The following is an 18,272-nucleotide window of genomic DNA, read 5'->3' as shown; positions in this document are numbered from 1 at the left end:
GTGGGAAATGAATATGCATGCAGCTAAAAATGCAAGATTGAATTATGCTTGGATTCTTTCCTGATTCTTCCCCAGCCTGCCCCATACAGCCATCAGCAAATCACTCAACAAAAGCTCGTTTCCTCATTCATAAAACAGTAATTTCCCTCATATAGAGAGGTTTAAGGCTAGCTGAGTCAAAGCTGGTAGAAACCTAGTGGGAAGCTGCTACAGAAAGCTTCCTTGCGCTGTGCCTGGCAACATTTCCCAAGAGCTTAGTGGTGAGTTCAGTGTGCTGTGAGCTAAAACTTTCCTTTGAGGGCCCTTTTGGCAGAGCTGGGGCTGGACAGGCCGTGGGGGTACTGAGGTCACTGTAATTGCGTGACACTGCGGAATGGGAGGAAGCATTTTGAAACAGCTTTCCTCTTGCAGTGTGCTTTCTTCCCCAAGCCGATATAGGTAACATTTTTCCCAACAAATCGATGTGGCAGATTGATCAATCAGCAGGCATTGTTTACTTCTATTATTTGTGCCCTTGCTAAATAGAGGTAGTGCATCTTTTGGAGTGTAAAGCTAATTTAATGTCTACCAAGAAGCTCAGGGTTATAGAATCTGAGCATCTCTGCTCTGTTCTGAAGGAAAACATGCAGAACCTCTCCTGGAATTTAGCAGAACAACGAGTGGAGTGGGAAGCTAATGGGAAAATGTGTCATGCTGCCATGGTATCAGAGTGAGTACATGCTCGAGGCTTTTTTAAAACGGGCTGTTAGTGAGTTTTTGGTGCAGCTACGGTTCTAGGATTGTAGGAAGGGAGGGAGGCAGTCAAAGGTTTGTTGGTGTTTAATATCCCCACACTGCTGCTTGCTGGGCTGCTCCTTTAATTGCTGGTAGAGCCACAGCCTGTAATTTGGGACTCATGGGCTGCGCTTTGCCAGTTCTTGACTCCTTCCAACTACTCAGTTGTCATAGTTGTGCTTGAAGTTTAGGGACATCCAAAATTTGAGGCGTTGCTTCAGAAATCCTCGCTCTCAGCTGAACTCTCGACCAAGAACGCATTCTTGCCACCTCCATTTGCATTCAAAGATGTTACCTGAGCAGTTGAAAGGCTGTCTTGAAGAGCTTTTGTCTTCTAACTCTTAGCAGCTTGTTTTGTCCCCTGAAATAAGTTGGACAGGCCTGTGCCTGTGACCTTCACTCTTTTTAACCTTTCTGCACGAAGAAACTTCCTTGGCTGTAGCTGGTGCTTCAGCAGTACAGATTGGAAACCCAAGTCTGAGTGGGTCTAAGATCACTGCCAATGTAATGCTGCTGACTTGCAATGTCATCAGCTTTCATTCTCCTCCCCCATCATGTTTTCAGGCTTCCCTTTTTTGGGGGGCCCCTTATTATTCTCTCCCTTTTCTGCCTCAGAGCGTAGCTGAGTAGTTTCCCCTTTTCTTGAATCGGTTTTATTCCTGGAATTATTTTTGCACTAGACAGAGTATAAAGGCAGGCTGCAGCCTGGACACATTTCCTCAGGGACTGGACGCAGATGAATTTTCCCAGACCAACGTAAGAGACAAGAAGAATCTGGACTGCATAGGCCCAGGTTGGTCCACGTAATGCCGATTGGTTTATATTGACAGGGTAATTTTAATTTTACAGCTCTGAGGGGTGTGTGTGGCTTTTATCAACAGGGGAATGCTCAAAGAGATGCAGTAAGATGTGAGTGAAATCTCAGCCCGTGTAGTCAGAACTCTTTCCTCTCCACCTCAAATCAAACTAAACAACTGAAAACTTGACTGCTAAGGTTGCTGGCATGTGATGTGAGCATAGTAATTAGTGGCTGGGATTTCAGAAATACTCCTTATGGAACAGGCTGACTACAAAGTGCAAAAGAAGTATAAATATTGCTTTATTTCTTATTTGAATTGATAAAACCACCTTCAGACAAAAGCCTGGGTACAGCAGTGTTGGATTTTCTGCTTTTGCTCAGCTGCACAGTTACTGGCTGAAGAGTTTGAGCGTGATGAACAGCAGCTGTAATCGGGAGGCAGGTAACTAATAACCTCCTGGTCCAGCTGCTGTGGGGGAGCCCTGAAGTAAGCTCCCCCCAAGCACACTGAGGCACCCTTTGCACGCGTTATTTCAGAGCATAAATTGCAGAAAAACCAGGTTCTTACACAGCTGAATGCAGTTTGGGCTATCACCACTGGGGGTTTTCGCAGAGCCTTCTGTGGGAGTTAAATTTAGGATTGTGTAGCCAGGCAATAATACAGGGCTCTCAGATGCTGTGAGATGGAGGAGGAAGAGTGTGAACTGTTTAAAAAGTAGAGCTAATAGCTAATTAGGAGGCCTTCAAAGATGCTTTCGCTTCAGAAGACGCTCACTTTCAAAGTGGAAAATTGCTGTTTGCCATCAGCTCGTCTCGTGTTGTGTTCCAACCTTTTGTGTTGTTGTTGTTGGGATAAATTCAAGATTTAATTGCGAGCATAGCTGAGCATCTGGGGAACTCCTGCTGAAGTCAATGAGATCTGACAGCTCCTCCTTGGGGTGCGCTGTTGGGAATCTGGAGTTTGTTGGATTTTCCTCTCTACTGGGCTCTCGATGACTTTCCCGTCACCAGTGGTCCTGCAGCTAAGCAGTTTCACTTTTGTCTTGCAGTGCTCTGGGAGAAGTTCAGCTGGTTGGAGGGAAAGCATCAAGCTTTGGTGACTCTTTTTATGGTTTCTCATAATTTCACACTGGTTTTCCTTCACGTGTGTGTCAGTAGCGTTGGCATTGGCCTCGGAGCTGCTGCTATCCCCAGCCTGGCACTGCACTGTTCTTGCAGGTCCAGCTGTAGTATTTCATCCTGTTCTGCAAGGAATTCATAATTGCTGAGTTAAAGACTGCATGAGAGATGTGTTCCTGTACGTAGAAGACACTTTTCTATTCTCACTCAGTGAACACACTTGGTTTCCCCAGCACCACCCACGTTCTTCCAGGAGGCTTAGAGTCTGCTTTTTTGTTTTCTGTTTTTAAGGACGACTGAGACAGCTCGCCAATACCTCTCGCTCACCACCATGTTGGAAGAAGATAGTGATGAGACATGTTGGAATAACCTGGAAAACTTCCGCGTGAAGCTGATCTCTGTGATAGATCCTTCCCGTATAACGCCCTACCTTCGCCAGTGCCAGGTGATAAACCACGATGATGAGGAACAAGTTCTCAACGACCCCAGCCTGGTCATGCGCAAACGGAAGGCAGGTGGGTGAAGTGCAGCTTTTGGCTCTGAAGATAAGCTCGTGCTCTTGGGAGCAGATTGCAATAGCTTGCTTTCCTTCCAGTACCTAACAGGTACATTCCATTTATTATTTTTTTTTAATTTACATTCCATGTTTTCCATGTTGGGAAACTGCAAACCCAGACAAGAAGCACCCTGGGCTTGGTTTGGTACAGAGTTATTTCTAGGCAAAGTAGGCAACTGAGCTCAGTCTTAAGTCTTACTTAGCCTTGTCTCTGATACCTTTTACTTAGTGGCACTTTTTTTTCCCCTATATTTGCCTCTGGTATTTGGGAGCGGAGCCTCAAGCTGCAGAAACCATCATTGTGTGTCCTTTTAGCTTACCTCTTCTGTAGCTGTCAGCAGGATAACAAAGCGCCCTTCTGAGACTTGTGCACCCACTTTAATAGGAGCTAGATAGAAGGGTTAAGTTTTATTTGTTCCTTCACAGCAGTTGGCTTAATATGGGCCAGGAGATTTGATCCCAAGGAATTTAACCTGCATATGGGGAAATTGGAGCAATTCTTTGAAACTGAAATAGGAAACAAGAAAAATAGATTAATAGAACTATTGCTGTTTTTTTCAGGTGTTCTCCTGGACATTCTTCAGCGAACGGGGCGCAAGGGCTTTGAGGCGTTTATGGAGAGTCTTGAGCTGTATTATCCACAGCTCTACAAGAAGATAACCGGCAAGGACCCAAGCAGGGTTTTCTCTATGATCCTAGGTAAAGTTTGAGTTCAGAGAAGCAGCAGCTCCTCGCTTACTGGTGCTGTGTAACTGAAGGGGGAATTCTCTGAGTTTGACTCAGATAAGTGGGGGTGGGCTCAGCGCTGCGTGCGTGGCTGGGGGGCAGACAGGACAGCAGGAGCTGATGCCTGCCCACCCCACAGACACGGCCGGAGAGTCTGGCCTGAGCCAGCTCCTGATGAGCGAGATCATGAAACTGCAGAGGACAGTGCAGGAGGAGCGGCAGAAGGCTCAGGAGCTCACCGTGTGGCTGCACACCAAAGAGAACACGATCAGAGAGATGTGGGTGAGGGACAGCCTGCTCCGCAAGCACCAGGAGCGGGCGCAGAAGATGAAGGAGGAGCGGGACAGCCTGAGCAAGGAGCTGCGCAAGTGCAAGGACGAGAACTACAACCTGGCCATGAGCTACGCCAAACAGAGCGAGGAGAAGAGCGCTGCCCTCATGAAGAATCGGGACCTGCTCCTGGAGGTCAGTCGCCCTTTTCTTCACTTCTTACTTGATCCCTGAAGAGCTGTGCTGTGCTCCAGATGTGTCTTTGCCTGGGATGGTCCAGAGCAGTTACTGTGCATATTCCTTAGCAGATAGCATGTCTTGGTGGTCCCTAGCCCATGTCTTGCAGGCTGTGCTGTGAAGAATTAACTGTTTTGCCCTCACGCAAGCCCAGGCATTCTCACAAGGGCAGCACAGAACCAGCACGTTGTACCAATTTAGCACCCAGGCAAGGCTCTGATCCTCAGAGCACCAAATTTCCTGAGGAAAACAGAGAAAAGCATGCCCCACGTTTGTCTGGGGAGTGAGAACTGCCACAAGAGAACTGCGTTTGGAGGCTGGACTTTTCTTCCTGTGACTGATATGTTCTGAACCTCCTTGTAGATCGATCACTTGAAGCACAGCCTCATGAAGGCTGAGGATGACTGCAAGCTGGAGCGTAAGCACACGATGAAATTGAAGCATGCCATAGAGCAGCGTCCAAGCCACGAGGTGATGTGGGAAATACAGCAGGAGAAGGAGTTGCTTTTGGCCAAGAATCAGGAGCTGGAGAACACTCTCCAGGTTGGTGGGGGCGACTGGATATGGAATCCTAAGAAGTGATTGTTTGTTTCAGCCCGGGCAGCGATGGGGCTGTGCTGAAGGTTGTGTGGCTCAGCTGTGGCCTTGTTCTCCCAGGTCAAACAGAGCACGTGGGGCTGCGGAGAGAGAGTTGACGGAGTTAGATGGTTGCTGTATCTCACTTTCTTCTTTGTCCAGCAGGTTGCCAGGGAACAAAATTTGGAGAAGAGCCTCTCCAACGAAATTCTGGAGAACGACTGCAGCCAGATACTGGAGCGCCGCAAGCTGATGAACACCGTTTACAACCTTCGCAGGGAGCTGCGACGAGCCGAGGTGCTCCAAGACAAAGTAAGCGGTGCAGTGCAAATCCCTGCTGGGGGTCAGTGGGTAACACGTTCAGATGAAGCACCTGCCATGTCCTACCTGTGGCGCAGAGGAGCTGCTCAGCAGGGATCCCTGCTGCTCCTGTTCTAGGGTCCGTGTTACAGTTCGAGGAAAAAGGGCACATTAATATTTTAGCACTCTGTGACAGTAACGATGTTATCTGGTGATGCCTGTGTCTGTTAATTAACAGTCCATGCCTCAGCCTGGAGGGTGATGAGAGCTTTTCTAATGACTGACAGCTCTGGTGCTTGTAAATCCACCATGTCAGCAGTCCTTCTAGTCTTGTTGACTGGTCTCCTGGTTGGCTTTGCCTGCAGCTGGACAGCCTGGCTGCACTTTGATGTTGCAGGGAGGTCAGGCTGTGGCACAGAGCAGAAGGGGTGAGATCCTAGCTCCGACTCAACCCCACCTGCAGGGTGCTTTTGACCATGTCTCAACAGTACGCAGAAGAAAAGGAGATGCTTGAGCTACAGTGCACGTCTCTGAGGAAGGACACCCAGATGTATAAAAAACGGATCGAAGCCGTCCTGCAGCAGCTGGAGGAAGTGGCTTCAGAAAGAGACCAGGTGATAAAACATTCCTCCTGGGGTTGCTGCTGCTAATTCCTGGCTTGCTGCTTGAAGCAGGCAGGTGTTGTAACCCTGCATGTGACGTGCCACGTGTGACATCTTGCCCCTTACACCAGGCACTGCTGACCAGGGAACAGTTCTACACGCAGTACTCCAAGAACCTGGTCGAGAGGGACACCTACCGAAAACAGATTCGGGAGCTGGGGGAGCGATGTGACGAGATGCAGCTGCAGCTCTTCCAAAAGGAGAGCCAGCTACTGGCTACTGAAGCCAAGCTGAAAAGGTTGCAGCTGGAGCTACCTGCACTGGTATGCCTGTGGGGCTGTCGTGTACAGGGGCTTGGAAAGCTCAGTTTAGGCAGAGCGTGTGACTGTTATGAACTCTAGAGAACATGTATGAGCCATTTAGATGAAATGGAAGCAGAGTAAATGGGTTTCTGGAACTAAATAAGGCAACGTGGGGCTTTTAATTAGTGTGGCATCTTGTGTACTTTCTCCAAGTGGTCAGACAAGATTGTGGGAGGGAGGAAGTCCTCAATTCTCTGTTTTCTGAAGCTTTCAATCTCCTATACGTTCTATTATTGCAACTTCATTGCTCACAAGGAATAATTAAGTTACTGGTTTTATTTCAGACTTCTGACCTGGATGACACCTCTTCCAGAGATTCCCAGGAAGTGAGTAGGGCGCCGTGTTTACATTTTACTTTCTGATGGGATAGTTTCAGACTGTTGAGTCTAAGCAGGCAAGTGGGATCAAATTATTTTGGGTTGCTTCTGATTACCTCTTGTGGGAGAACAGCCAAAAGTGTTACTCTGGGGTCAGCTGTAGTTTTTACTTAGTTCATAATTTCATTGTGGAAGAGATCATCACATTGTTTGGAGACAAAATGCATAAATGAGGCCACAAGAACTGGATATAGTCTTGGAGGATAAATTTATGGTAGATTGATAACTTTTGGCTCAGAATGTCTCTTATTTTGCTGACAGCAAGACACAATAGGGAAAGGTCGGTTTTATGCATGTGCTGTGTCTTATGTTTCTCCATCTGTTCCTAACTATTGTCTGAGAAGGAATAAGGGGCTGTTCTCATATCTCGCTCTGTTTCTGTCCCATAGCTTACTCTTCATGGTCATCTAGATGAAGATGCACAGCTGACTAAAAGTAAGGCTTTTGTTGGGCAAAACATAGGGTAGAGTTCTCGAAGGGATCATTCAGTGTTCCAAAGGGATGGGAAAAGACAATCCCTGCTTTTTATTTTCAGTAGAGAAGGGGAAGCATGACTGGAGACTCGGTTTGGGAGAGGTGTTTCTCAGTGGGGGCATGCTCGGCCCTCTGAGTAAGGCTTCCTTGAGAGTACTCCGAATAGGTACCCATAAATCAAGGCTTCTAGAATCCCGAGGCACTCTGCCATACCACCATCCTTCTCACCTATAAAAAGAACTTGTCCCCAGATGCTGGGAACAGTGAGTGCAGCTTTTTGGAGAGAAAAAACTCCCCACGCTGTTTACTACGTGGTCTTTGAAACAGTCTTTCATACAGCTGAATGACGTGCCAAAGTTGTGTCATTACGCTGTCCTAGGTCCTTGAGTCTTTTTTTTCAGTAATCTGTCTTCTGAATCTGTCCAGGAAAAATCACCTAGTACATGGTGCCTCTGACAAACGGTTCCTGGATGTCTCTTTTTCCCCAAGTCTTCTTGCATTTGTGGCTGAGCTGAGAACAGAAAAAGCATCCTTCCAGTTCAGAAGGACCATGTGGCTTTCTTCAGGGATTTTTCCTTCCCCTCCTCCCTTTTATGTTGCAGGCTGTTTTCACAAAAGCAGAACCATGTAATTAATGCTGTCACTGGTTCTGTTTTTGTGGCATCCCCAGTGGAAATGATTCAGCAGTGTGGAGAGGAATTAACAGACTCCTCTAAGAACTTGAGATTTTCTTTCAAAACATGTTGAGAAAGAAGGAAAAGTAGCACAGAAGAAACTTTCTATTCTGATCTCTTTTTGTTTATTGAGATGGGAGATTTTTCACAAAAGCTAAACAACACTGATCCAAAAAAATACTTGTATTATTGTACCTCACTCAGTTCAAAATTGGGTAGCACAGTACCTGATCACTAAGGAGTTTCACTAAATTATCACCTGATGTTAAGCATCTTGATATGCAAGACTTAGTTGTTGGGGAACAGGGACAAATTGTGATTAAAATCATGTTTAGAATTATTTCTCGTGGTCATCTTCAACACAATTTTTTTTTGATGCTGTTAAGCAGAGGTGCTGCTTTGCAAAGGTTCATTTTGCTCCCCCATATGCTGAAACTAGATAGATGGTCTCTCTGAGCCTGTTGGGAAGTCCATCATCCTAAGCAAGATTCAGGGGATCAAATAAAATGATTGGTGACTCTCACATTGATTAGAAGACTAAATTCCAAACATTTTAAGGCTTGGTTTCAGTTCTGCTGTTGATTCTGTGCTCTGTTGGGCAGCTGTTACATTATAACTATTGCTACTTGCTGAACTAGTGGAAGGAGAAGTTACTTATCAGTGACAACTATGACTAATGCAGTGATTTTTCCATCTTTTAGAAGACTGCCCTGAAGGACAAACCCAGCAATTTAGCACCCGAGAGAGCAATCTGCCTCTGGAGTCACCCACTGTAAGAGAATCTTTGTGGGCTTTTCTTTACGCCGACTGGGGTTTGAGATCTTTAATGTTCTTGTTAATGATAGATTTACTAAGTCTGAGAAGCATGGAAGCAGCTACTGCTTTTCCAGAAAGCACTCTGTGCAAAATGCCCCCTCCAAAAAGGGTGAGCTCTGAACAGTAGAATACTCATCTGCTGGTTATTTCTCCATCTTTGCTTAGGACCTTCAAATTATTTTCTGGCCTTTATCTCTGGTTATGGTTGTTTTTCAGTTTAACTGTCTGCAGTACCACTGATGAAATAGAATTTCAAATTGGCAACTGGGGGAGAATAAACATGGTAAAATGATGTGAAACTGGGATGTGTTACCATCCTGGACACATGGTAGCGAACAGCCCAGGAGTAAACACGCTCCACTTCATTCTGTAGGTCCAAGCAGATGCAGGAAGCTAGCTCTACACACTGGTGTACTTCCCCAGGTGAGGGTTTGGGCAGTGAACAGCTATACTTTGTCATTTTAAGGCATAGGTTTCCAGTTTTCCCCCTTTATTTGCATGTGGAATGATTCAGGGCAAAACCACGTCTGAGAGGAGATCATCATGCTGCTTTGGGTGGTTTGCAGCCTTACCTTGCAGAGGCCAAACACAGTACATCAGCCTCAAAACCAACCATCTATACAGAACAGTTTTGGATAATAAAATTGATCTGATCTTCAGAGGGATGCAGTTCATGTCTGTTTGCATTTTCTCTAGTTCAAGGAGTGTGGCTTGGCCAATGAAGAACTGGCAGAGAAGGAGCGGAGGAGGATGAAGGACTGCTTTGAGCGTTACCGAAGGTCTGGCCTTTAGTAAGCAGGATTAATTTAGACATAACCTTGCGACTTAAGTGATTAGCTTGTTGTGTGTATTTCTTCTACTCAGTCTGTTCCCTGTCCTCAACCTTGATTCAGGGAGGATTTAAATTTGTTACAGAACTTATTTTCAGAGGCTCAACATCTTCTAAAACTGAAATGTCTACCCTTGTTTTCAGAAAAAGGGCAATGCGAAGAGTACCAAAAGGGCAGCACCACGAAGCAGACTGGGAAAACACCACGGGCAGCGACAACACGGACACTGAGGGCTCGTAAAGGCAGGAGCCGACCTGAGAAGCAAACAGCAGAAAGGCCAGGGGCTGAGTGTGATCTGTATTTGTCTCTACAAATAGACTACATGGATTTTAAAACCATCTAAACCAACATGTATGAGAAGTTAGCTTGTAACTGGACTATAACCAACACTATGAGAAGTTAAAGTGTGTGACTGGACTGTGTGTTTAGCCTTGTGCCTGTCCCCATCCATCTGTCAGTGAGAACTTTGTCCTTTAGATGCACAATAACGTGAGGGGTGTGCAGTACATCAATAAACAGGGCTGAGGCTCAGAGCCCTTCGTGCGTGTGGCACCAGCTCTGCCAGGGAGCATGGGAGGGAGCTTCTGCTTCCGAGAGCCTGCTCCCCGCTCCAGGCTCGCGTGGAATAAAACAGAAAAAAGCGGGGGTGGGTGCTGCTCATGCACAACACGGGATGGGCTCCGCTTCGTGCCACGGGGGGGCTCGGGGGTCTTTTTGGGGGGCTGAGCGAGGCCCGGGGGCGCCTCCCGCCTCGGGGCCGTTCCCCACAGCGGCGCCGCCCCAAGATGGCGGCCGCCGCCTCAGTGCCCGCCCTCTCCGCGCGCTTGCTCCAGCGCCATGTTGCGGCGGGCGGCGGGGGCGGCGGCGCGGGCCCTGCTGAGGGGCTCCCCGGCACGGCGGCCCCGAAAGGCCCCGATATTGGCACCGGCACCCGTACCGGTACCCAGACCGGCACCGGCACGGCTCTGCACCGCCGCCTCGGGCCCCGTGGGGCAGCTGCAGGCCTCGCACTACCGCCTGGTGTACACCTGCAAGGTGGGCCGGGGCCGAGGGGCGAGCAGGAGCCGGCGCCTTCCCGCCCCGGGCAGCCCTGTGGTGACAGGGCAGGGGGGCGCTGAGATCGCTTCACGTTTGCTTCCTTTAAACGCGTTAAAAAGACAAAAACGCGTTTCGTCGCCCTGGGTGCCTTGCAGGCAGCAGGTTTGGGTAGCAGGGACTCGTATTTTTTCTAATTAAACATAACGGGAGCGTTGTATCAGTGCGATGAGATAATGCTGCTAAAACATGCTCCAAACTGGTGAGGATCCCAGTGAAATTCCCAAAGTTCCCAACATACAGATCCGCGGTACCAGAACTGCCTGAATCACCAATATTTTATTTCCATTTTTACCCTAAAGTTGTGCACTTCGACCCACTATGAGAACCGTGTGCCATTTATCACTTTTACAAAGAAACAAGGGACAGAGCCTGGGAAGATCAGGCTGTGGGGCTGCCTCCTGCAGACCTGAGCTGCAAAGTGCCCCTGGAGCTGCACGGCATCGTCCCGTGGCCCAGCAGCCTTGGAGTAGCTGGAGATGAGAGAGAACAAAAAAAATATTCCACTCAGGAAAAGATTTCCCTTTCTGAAGGGTCCAGAAGCTGCGGTTGTCATCTGTTGTTGCTGTCTGTTTGCTCTGCAGGTCTGCCAGACGCGCTCAGCAAAAACAATTTCCAAGTTAGCCTACCATAAAGGGGTGGTCATCGTGAAGTGCCCCGGCTGCAAGAATCACCACGTCATAGCAGATAACTTGGGGTGGTTCTCGGATCTGGAAGGGAAAAGGTAGGTGTGCCAGCAACGCTCATTTAGCAAGGGAAAAAGACTGTTGAGCTATAACCAGATCCTCCCGAGTTGGGGTATTATTTCTTTGATGTTTTTAAAATGTGGTTTAGATCAAAACAGGTTTTATTTGGTATAATTCTATATTTCATCTAGTTTCTGAAAGCACGTGAATGGAGGTTATAATCACCTATAATTTGAACCTCACTACCTAGGATACAAATAAATGGTGTAAAGCAGCAACAGAAGCTGCATGAGACGCAGACGTTCTTGTTGGTGCCAGCAGGTGAATTATTGTGTGTGGTGTTCTTCTGTTCTCCCTCAGGCTTTATTAAATCACTGCTAGGTTCACCTGGCTATGTGTTTCAAACGAGGGGCCCGTGTGCTGTTGAATTTCAGTGATTTCTAGCTCCCTTAGATACCTTTAAAATTTCTGTTCTGCCGTAATTGCTAATTTATTGATCTTAATGGATAAAAATGGTCCTAGGAGGTTTGGATAGTTTCATCTGCTTCCCAAACTTATGGAAAGGTATCATAAAGTGCACGAGCTGATTTGCTGTGTGGTGTTAGTACCGGGAGCAAAGTGTAAAGGAGACAGCACGCAGTAGACTCTTCTGTCCAGCCTTTGCTGTAGAGTCACTGTTGGTTTTCAAATTGCTGTTCAGGAATATCGAGGAAATCCTGGCAGCCAAAGGGGAGAAGGTGAGACGTGTGGTTGGTGAGGAAGCCCTGGAGCTGCTTCTGGAAGGCACGGCAGATACCGGGTCTCAAAGTCATCCGACAGAGGGAGAAGGTGGGGAAGGCCCCCCAGAGACTGGCGGCAAGGGACAGACGTGACGAGTGGGATTTGTGTCGTTCTGCTGATGGCAAGAGAGACTGTTAACGTTTCTTTCCTAACTTCAATGGTCTGTGTTTAAAATAAACTCAGGCGTCGGTCTTTTCTCTGTTGTGTCTTTGTCTTATGTAGTTTTGCCTTTGAGCAAGCCAATATTTTTAGAGGTGGAATGTGGATATTTTTCCTGGTACTTGTTTTGCTGACATTAAAGCAATTTTGAGCATTTCAGCAGTGTCAGGACGCCTGCTTTGTTCTCAGGTGAGAAGGGAGCTAATTCTCTGTCCGTGTGTTTTAACCTGGGCAGGTGCAGTTCTAACTGCAGGCTTTAGCAGTGCCCTCTGATGCTGTCCAGCTGTTGCACGTGAGCAGCTGATGGCTGTGCTCCTGGAGGAGCATCGCAGGGCACAGCAGCTGGGCAGAAGAGGCGATTGATACCACCTGAGGAGGAGGTCTGACCATGTGCAAGTTTGCAAAGCTAAAACATCCCTGCAGGAGGATCAGGTAACCAGCTCACTGCAGCCACCGAAGTGCTGCTTTTTCATTTCCCCTTTTATCATCCAGAGTGAAGGTTCTGTGCCCCTTCTGTCTACCACTAGGCTGAAAATCCCTGTCTGGGGGTTACGCCACGAGGCAGGCTGTGCTGCCCCGTGGGAGTGCCAGCCCCTGCTCGGAAATTCCACTTGGGGCCGTGACGCAGCGAGCGGCCCCGGGGTGCTGGGGTTATGCAACTTCCTCACTGGTGAGGGGGAGGACGGGCGTGAAGGCAGAATGAATATTTGTGAAGCACGTTGGAGATAAGTGGAGCACCCAGGAATTTGTCTCATTTGACAGACGTTGAGGTGCTTATTAATGCTACTGCTGCACGTTAACATCAGCTAGAACAAAAAATAATAACTTCATAAATGCAAAATGTAGGTGTTTACCAGCACGTAACATTGGGTAGCGATGAATCAGGCTGCAAGGTGATCGTATTGCACGTTCGTAGGGCTTCCTCTCTCTGCCCGGGTAAAAGTTCAGTTTATCTTAAGGACCAGCAGCCTGAAGCACTGTGAAGTGTCCTCTTATGTTTTTAAACTTGATATCAAAGAGTAATGTAGGTTGGAGGAGGCCTCTGGAGGTTTCAATCCAACCACCTTGCTCAAAGGAGGCTCAGTTAAAGACACTTAGAGCCTAGGCTTGAGTATCTGAGGATGGTGGAGATCCCACAGCCTCTGGAGCCCTGGTCTGGTATTTGATCAGTTCCATAGTAAAAGAACACCAGAAATCCTCGTGTCTAACTGAAACGCCCTGGGTTTCAGCCTGTGCCCGTTGCCTTCCTTCAAAGCACTGCACTGCTGAGAAGAGCCTTGGCTCTGGATCCTCCACACACCAGAGAGCTACAGAAAGCCCTAAAATCCCTCTGCCTTTGTGCCTCCAAGCTGAACGAACCCACTTCTTGCAGCCAAACTCATCCAGGTGTCCGTGGCCTTTAATCATTCAGGTATTCAGTGAGGGCATTGCACGTATTAATGAGCGTTAATGAGTTTTCTTTGTTCACCTGAAGTGTTCATAGTAATTTTATACGTGTTGTATTGTGAGCATGGTTCAAATATTCATGTTTTCCTGTAGGTACCTGCGTTTAGAGTGATGGAACAACTTTGAAGGGCAGGAGCTTCCTCCCGCAGCTAGGTTTGTGCGTGCTCATGTCCTAAAGAAACACGGCTCTGACACAATCAGATGCTGGAGCGATCCACGTGTTCATTAAGAAACAGGAGTCCTGGAACACTGCTGCGTGCTCGCCCTGTTGTGAGCTGCTGGCACTGCTGGAAGGGGGATGATTGTGTTACCTCCAAGCAGACAGCGCTCTGCTGCTGTGCCTCTGCTGCCTGTGACGGGGTGGCACCGAGCCGCTGGGAAGGCTCTGCGTTGTCTTGGAAACAGTTAGTACTAAAAAAGCCAGGTTTTAGCCGTTTTCTGTACCTTTCGTACTCGTTACTGTGCCCCTAGCTATGGTTATATGGAAAGGTTACGCTAGTTTTTGCTGTTACAGTAAAAAACTGCAGCAAAGTCTGTCCCTGGATGTCTGTGGGGTCAGTGTTTCCCTGGCACTTAGAGCACCATGAGCAGGGCCTGGCTGTGCTGCTGGATGTGGTTTTGGCAGGACGAGGACAGGGCAGGCAGCAGCAGATCGCAGGGGGCGGGCAGATCTTTGGGGTGCGGGTGCAGGGAGAGCGCTGTAGAGTCAGGGTGGGGCCCGAGGGCAGCCCCCAGGGAATGGGCACCTTTCATGGCAAACCATTCTGGGGTTTTCAGCTGGAAGGGAAAGGGTTGCACTTCTCTGAGGGACTGTGTGTGTAAAACAAAAGGATTTGTTGCTAACAGACTGTATTTAAAAAAAAAGTGCTCTGTTTTGAGTTGTTTTTTTTTTCTTCTTCAAAAAAGGAAATTCCTCTTTTCATTAAAGAGGACACAGTGAGCAGGCTTTGTCTAGGAGGAGCCCAGCAGCCCTTCCTTCAGCCAAAGGACTGGGAGAGAAGAGAAAAAAGGCTTCCTCCTGAGCTGGAGCTGTGTCACAATGGGGGAAAAGTGCCACGAGGGCCTGGTGCAGCAGGGCTCGGTGAGTGCCAGCACTGGGATGGGGGTGTTGGATGCACAGAGGAGGGCTGGGGATGTGAGGGGGGCAAGGCAGCATTCCCAGCACGCGCTGCAAACCTTGGGCACAGTCCTCAAAGCATTTCCCTGGGACTGCCAAGGGAGGGATTCTGTTCCCAAATCCTATCCCACGAGGGCTCTTCTGCAAAACGGGCGCTGTTGTGCCTCTTGCTTTCCGCCTCTCTGAACACCCCCTTCCTTTTTTCTTGCACTCAGATGCCCGAGCACATCACTGCGTGCAGCGATGGCGTTACAGCCCCTGCCACCCGTGGGTCTGCCGTGGGGGGCTCAGCAGCACCGCGCCGCCTTCCTGACGGGCTCAGGCAGGTAAATCCCTCCTGCGAGCAGCAGCGCAGGGGGCTGTGAAGTGACTCACCTTCCTGCTGCTTGCACGGGGCCTGTTCTTGCAGCTTTTCTCCCTGTTCTGCCCTGGGCACAGCTCCCTGCGCTGTTCACCCTGCCCAGAGCTCGGCAGTGCCGCGCCTGCCCGGCGGGTGTCAGCAGCAGCGAGCTGTGCCCCAGCAGAGGAAGGGAGGAAGGGCTGTGCTCTGCGCACCCACTGCTGTCAGACAGTAACGCTGCTCTCTCTGTTACTCCAGGCTCCAGCACAGCAGCAACCAGCACAGGCCGAGGGCCTGGAGCAGCAGTAGCAGCCGTTGCTCCTGCTCACAGTGGGGATCTGCTCTGTGAGAGACATTTTCCGGTGAATGGTTTGCCCTTCCTCAGCTGCTAAGGACAGCGAGACAGCAGGTGAGCCCCATCCCTTGCTTTTAGGAATTTCACCTGTTTCAAATCTTCAAATCCCGGGAATCGGCAGCCTTTGCAGAGCTGGGGGCAGGGTTCTGGCCTCAGGTCCCACACAGAGCCTGCTTGTGGCCAGGCACTGAGCAACTTGAGAACACCTGATGAGAAGGAGCTGGTGGCTCTTCATTAAGCTTTGATCAGGACTGGCAGTAGCCCGCACAGGTTAGCCAGGCGTGGAAGGCCCAGCTGTGACTTGGCTTTATCCTCACAGGGCTCAGGAGCCAAAAATCTGCTGCTCCCAGGCCCCCGTTCTAGCGAAGTCTAACGGCCTGCACCTCCCTGCTGCGTTGGAACGAGCTTGTGCTGCTGCTCTGGGAGTATCCTCACCGACAGCTTATGCCAGGCACTCGCTGCCCTTTCCTCTGGCAGCTCCCACCAGGGAAACCAGACACAGATTTTGGGGCAGGTGCCTACAGCGCCCTGCTCCCTAAGAGACATAGGGGTGATGCACATACCCTTTTCTTAACACTTCCACGTGGTGATGTCCTCCACAAGACCCCACCACGCACCCCCAGTCCCATCCCAAAGGACCCCCGTGAGCTCTGCTGGCCAAAAAAAATAGTGGAAATTAACTTCTGTCACTGAAGCTTAGACACAAATATTTATTAAGCACAACCCCCCCCTTTCCCCCGCGCTGTATTCATTTCTAATATATTAATTCATTTGGCAGATTATTTTTTTAGAAAAAAAGTACCTGTGGGTTGGAAATTCCCCATCAAAATGACATTAGCAAATGCACATGTAAAAAATAAATAAGCTCAATACATTCAAGTATATGGCAAATAATTAACACCTCTGAAAGCTTCATGGTCAGGTTCCAGTTCGCCACCTGGCTGAGCTGCACAGCCCGGGGCCTGCAGCTGCTCAAGAAGTCATTGGCATCCTCGGCGCTGTCTTCCTCTGGACAAATGCAGGCGAGGTGGGTGCGTAGGTGGCAGGCAGGTCCTCCTGGCTTGGCTCCAGAGCTCCGACCTGCCCCAGGCAGGAGGCCGAGCCTCAGCCCAGCGATGCACACGCAGCAGCGCAGCAGGTGAGTGCTCCCTGGTGGCAGGCAAAACGCAGCTTCCCCTCCAAATGTTCAGCGCAGGCAGGTTGAGCGCCCGACGAGCAGCATCACTGGTCTAAAAATCTCAACTGCTGGTTGGAAATGTTTCCGTCAAATGCGTTTCAGTCAGAAAGTGCTGATTTGTGCTCCGTAGGAACACACCTGCTTTGGCAGACCTCGTTGCTGGAGGTGCTCGAGTCCAAGATTGCCTCTCAGGTCAAGCAAAGAAAAAACCATTCCACCTCCTCGAAGGAGATGTCTGCTGGCCTCCTCTCCGGGCTCGCTTTCCCAACGTCACCAGAAGGAAATGTCAGTAAATGCAGATCCGTGTGGGAGCAGCTCTGCGGGGCGGGCAGCAGCACAGCCCTGCTGGCAGGAAGAACAAGGCGGAGGGCAGGGCTGCTGGGCCCACTGCTGCTGGGCACGAGGGAGCATCGCAAGCCGTGACCAGGAGGCTTTGTAGCTCTCGCAGCAGCTCAGTGCCCAGTGCAGGTTTCTGCCTCGGGCACTCCATTCAATCCTGTACGAGGCTTCTGGCCCAGCTGCAGCAGAAGCGATGCATTTGCCTCAGTTTTCTGTGCTGAGCAGATGGGCAGAGACCTTCTTCCTCTCTTCCTTGGGGCTGCACAGCTGGCAGTTACCTTTCAGGCTTTGTCCCAGGCTGGGGTTTTGCTGGGGGTCTCCAAATTCCACTGAAGCTACGGGTGGGAGAGCCTCGGGTCCTGCTCAGGAGGTTCCAGTACAGCTCTGCGCAGGAGCAGCTGGGGAAGCGGAGGGGAGGGACAGCGCAGGGCCCCCAGAGTTCACAGCAACCCCAGAGCAAACCTCAAAGTGGGGGGACCAGGGCTGCAGCCAGGGCAGGGCTCAGGGTTGAAAGGAGCTGTGTCACCGCTGACCTGAGCTTATTTCCTCCTCTAGAAAGAACAAAGTTGAGCAAGAGATTCCAGGAAAGGATCCAGAGCAATCCGTCACCTCGTGATGCAAACGAGACAGGAGGACTCGAAAAATGAAAAAGGTGCTCTTCCCTTCCCCCGTTAAATTAAAAGTGTTCTGGAAATAAAGGACATCAAGGCTGGATTTCACTACCTGCTCCGGGCTCCTCCTCTGGCTGCCAGCACCAGTTCCGGGGTTTTCAGGTGCCGAGCAAAGGGACTTCCAAAGTCCTTCCCTGGTGCTGGGCCCAGCGTTACCGTGGCTGCACGTCCTAAAAAAGCCCCTTGTTTAAAACCCCTCCCTGGTCCCGTGGGCCTTCTGTGGTGCTGCCTCTGCAGAGCAGCCACGTGCAGCTCGGGGCACTCCTGGGAGAAGTCTGTGGTAGCGCAGGAGCACTCGGCTTTGAAACCACCTACACGGAGTTGTCTTTAAAAAAACTGAAATGAAACCAAACCCCCCCACCTGAACCCCCGTTCTTAGCTGGAACCAGGCCTCTGCTGCTCCTCTGCTGCCTCCTCCTGGGCTGAGGCCAAATCTACCCTCTGCTCATCCATGCGCTTGGCCTGGACGCGCTGGATGAGGCTGAAGAAATCTTCGTCTGGCATGGTGGGGCCGCGGGGGATGGAGTCGGGGGGGGCGCAGCGCTGGTCATCGATCCTGGAGGACTGCAGGGGGAGAAAAAAGGCTTTAGGAGTGGGACGGGAGCTGCGGGTGGG

At 49.8% G+C, this 18,272-nt stretch overlaps 3 protein-coding genes across 17 annotated transcripts in view; 2 read left to right on the top strand and 1 right to left on the bottom strand.

Annotated features, from left to right (window-relative positions):
* The first annotated feature begins 1,373 nt into the window (after window positions 1–1,373).
* Window positions 1,374–10,023, top strand: CARD9 (caspase recruitment domain family member 9). Of its 8 annotated transcripts, none has more exons than XM_084494297.1 (13): window positions 1,374–1,567; window positions 2,984–3,207; window positions 3,810–3,947; window positions 4,114–4,439; window positions 4,845–5,024; window positions 5,223–5,369; window positions 5,846–5,971; window positions 6,091–6,282; window positions 6,606–6,647; window positions 7,088–7,133; window positions 8,548–8,618; window positions 9,359–9,441; window positions 9,636–10,023. In XM_084494297.1, exons 2-13 carry the CDS (start codon window positions 3,024–3,026, stop codon window positions 9,730–9,732), a joined length of 1,632 nt encoding a protein of 543 aa, XP_084350423.1. In that variant the 5' UTR covers window positions 1,374–1,567; window positions 2,984–3,023; the 3' UTR covers window positions 9,733–10,023. The 8 variants fall into 8 exon arrangements, with proteins under 8 accessions (XP_084350423.1, XP_084350422.1, XP_084350424.1 ...); XM_084494296.1 differs by having other exon boundaries at window positions 5,220–5,369; XM_084494298.1 differs by having other exon boundaries at window positions 9,359–9,453; window positions 9,636–9,896.
* Window positions 10,024–10,299: 276 nt separating this feature from the next.
* Window positions 10,300–12,366, top strand: DNLZ (DNL-type zinc finger). The gene is made up of 3 exons (XM_084494268.1): window positions 10,300–10,527; window positions 11,172–11,311; window positions 11,974–12,366. Exons 1-3 carry the CDS (start codon window positions 10,330–10,332, stop codon window positions 12,143–12,145), a joined length of 510 nt encoding a protein of 169 aa, XP_084350394.1. The 5' UTR covers window positions 10,300–10,329; the 3' UTR covers window positions 12,146–12,366.
* Window positions 12,367–16,151: 3,785 nt separating this feature from the next.
* GPSM1 (G protein signaling modulator 1) overlaps window positions 16,152–18,272 on the bottom strand; it is a 71,325-nt gene continuing 69,204 nt past the window's right edge. For all 8 annotated transcript variants that reach the window (XM_084494263.1, XM_084494265.1, XM_084494262.1 and 5 more), the window contains exon 14: window positions 16,152–18,221. In XM_084494263.1, coding sequence (XP_084350389.1) covers window positions 18,033–18,221 — 189 coding nt within the window. In that variant the 3' untranslated portion in view covers window positions 16,152–18,032. The remainder of the gene's footprint in view (window positions 18,222–18,272) is intronic.

Source organism: Aythya ferina, assembly GCF_964211825.1.
Source record: "Aythya ferina genome assembly, chromosome: 20".
Classification (NCBI taxonomy): domain Eukaryota; kingdom Metazoa; phylum Chordata; class Aves; order Anseriformes; family Anatidae; genus Aythya; species Aythya ferina.
Note: the sequence above shows the minus strand (reverse complement) of the source record. Positions and strands in the feature narration are given on the sequence as shown.

Excerpts from the sequence above, each read along its gene's own strand:
- CARD9 (XM_084494291.1), top strand. The coding sequence starts at position 2,566 with ATGACTTTCCCGTCACCAGTGGTCCTGCAGCTAAGCAGTTTCACTTTT. Across the intron at positions 6,283-6,605 it reads AGCTGGAGCTACCTGCACTG|ACTTCTGACCTGGATGACAC; the intron begins GTATGCCTGTGG and ends GTTTTATTTCAG. Across the intron at positions 6,648-7,087 it reads CTTCCAGAGATTCCCAGGAA|CTTACTCTTCATGGTCATCT; the intron begins GTGAGTAGGGCG and ends TCTGTCCCATAG.
- DNLZ (XM_084494268.1), top strand. The coding sequence starts at position 10,330 with ATGTTGCGGCGGGCGGCGGGGGCGGCGGCGCGGGCCCTGCTGAGGGGC. Across the intron at positions 10,528-11,171 it reads GCCTGGTGTACACCTGCAAG|GTCTGCCAGACGCGCTCAGC; the intron begins GTGGGCCGGGGC and ends TTTGCTCTGCAG. Across the intron at positions 11,312-11,973 it reads TCGGATCTGGAAGGGAAAAG|GAATATCGAGGAAATCCTGG; the intron begins GTAGGTGTGCCA and ends ATTGCTGTTCAG.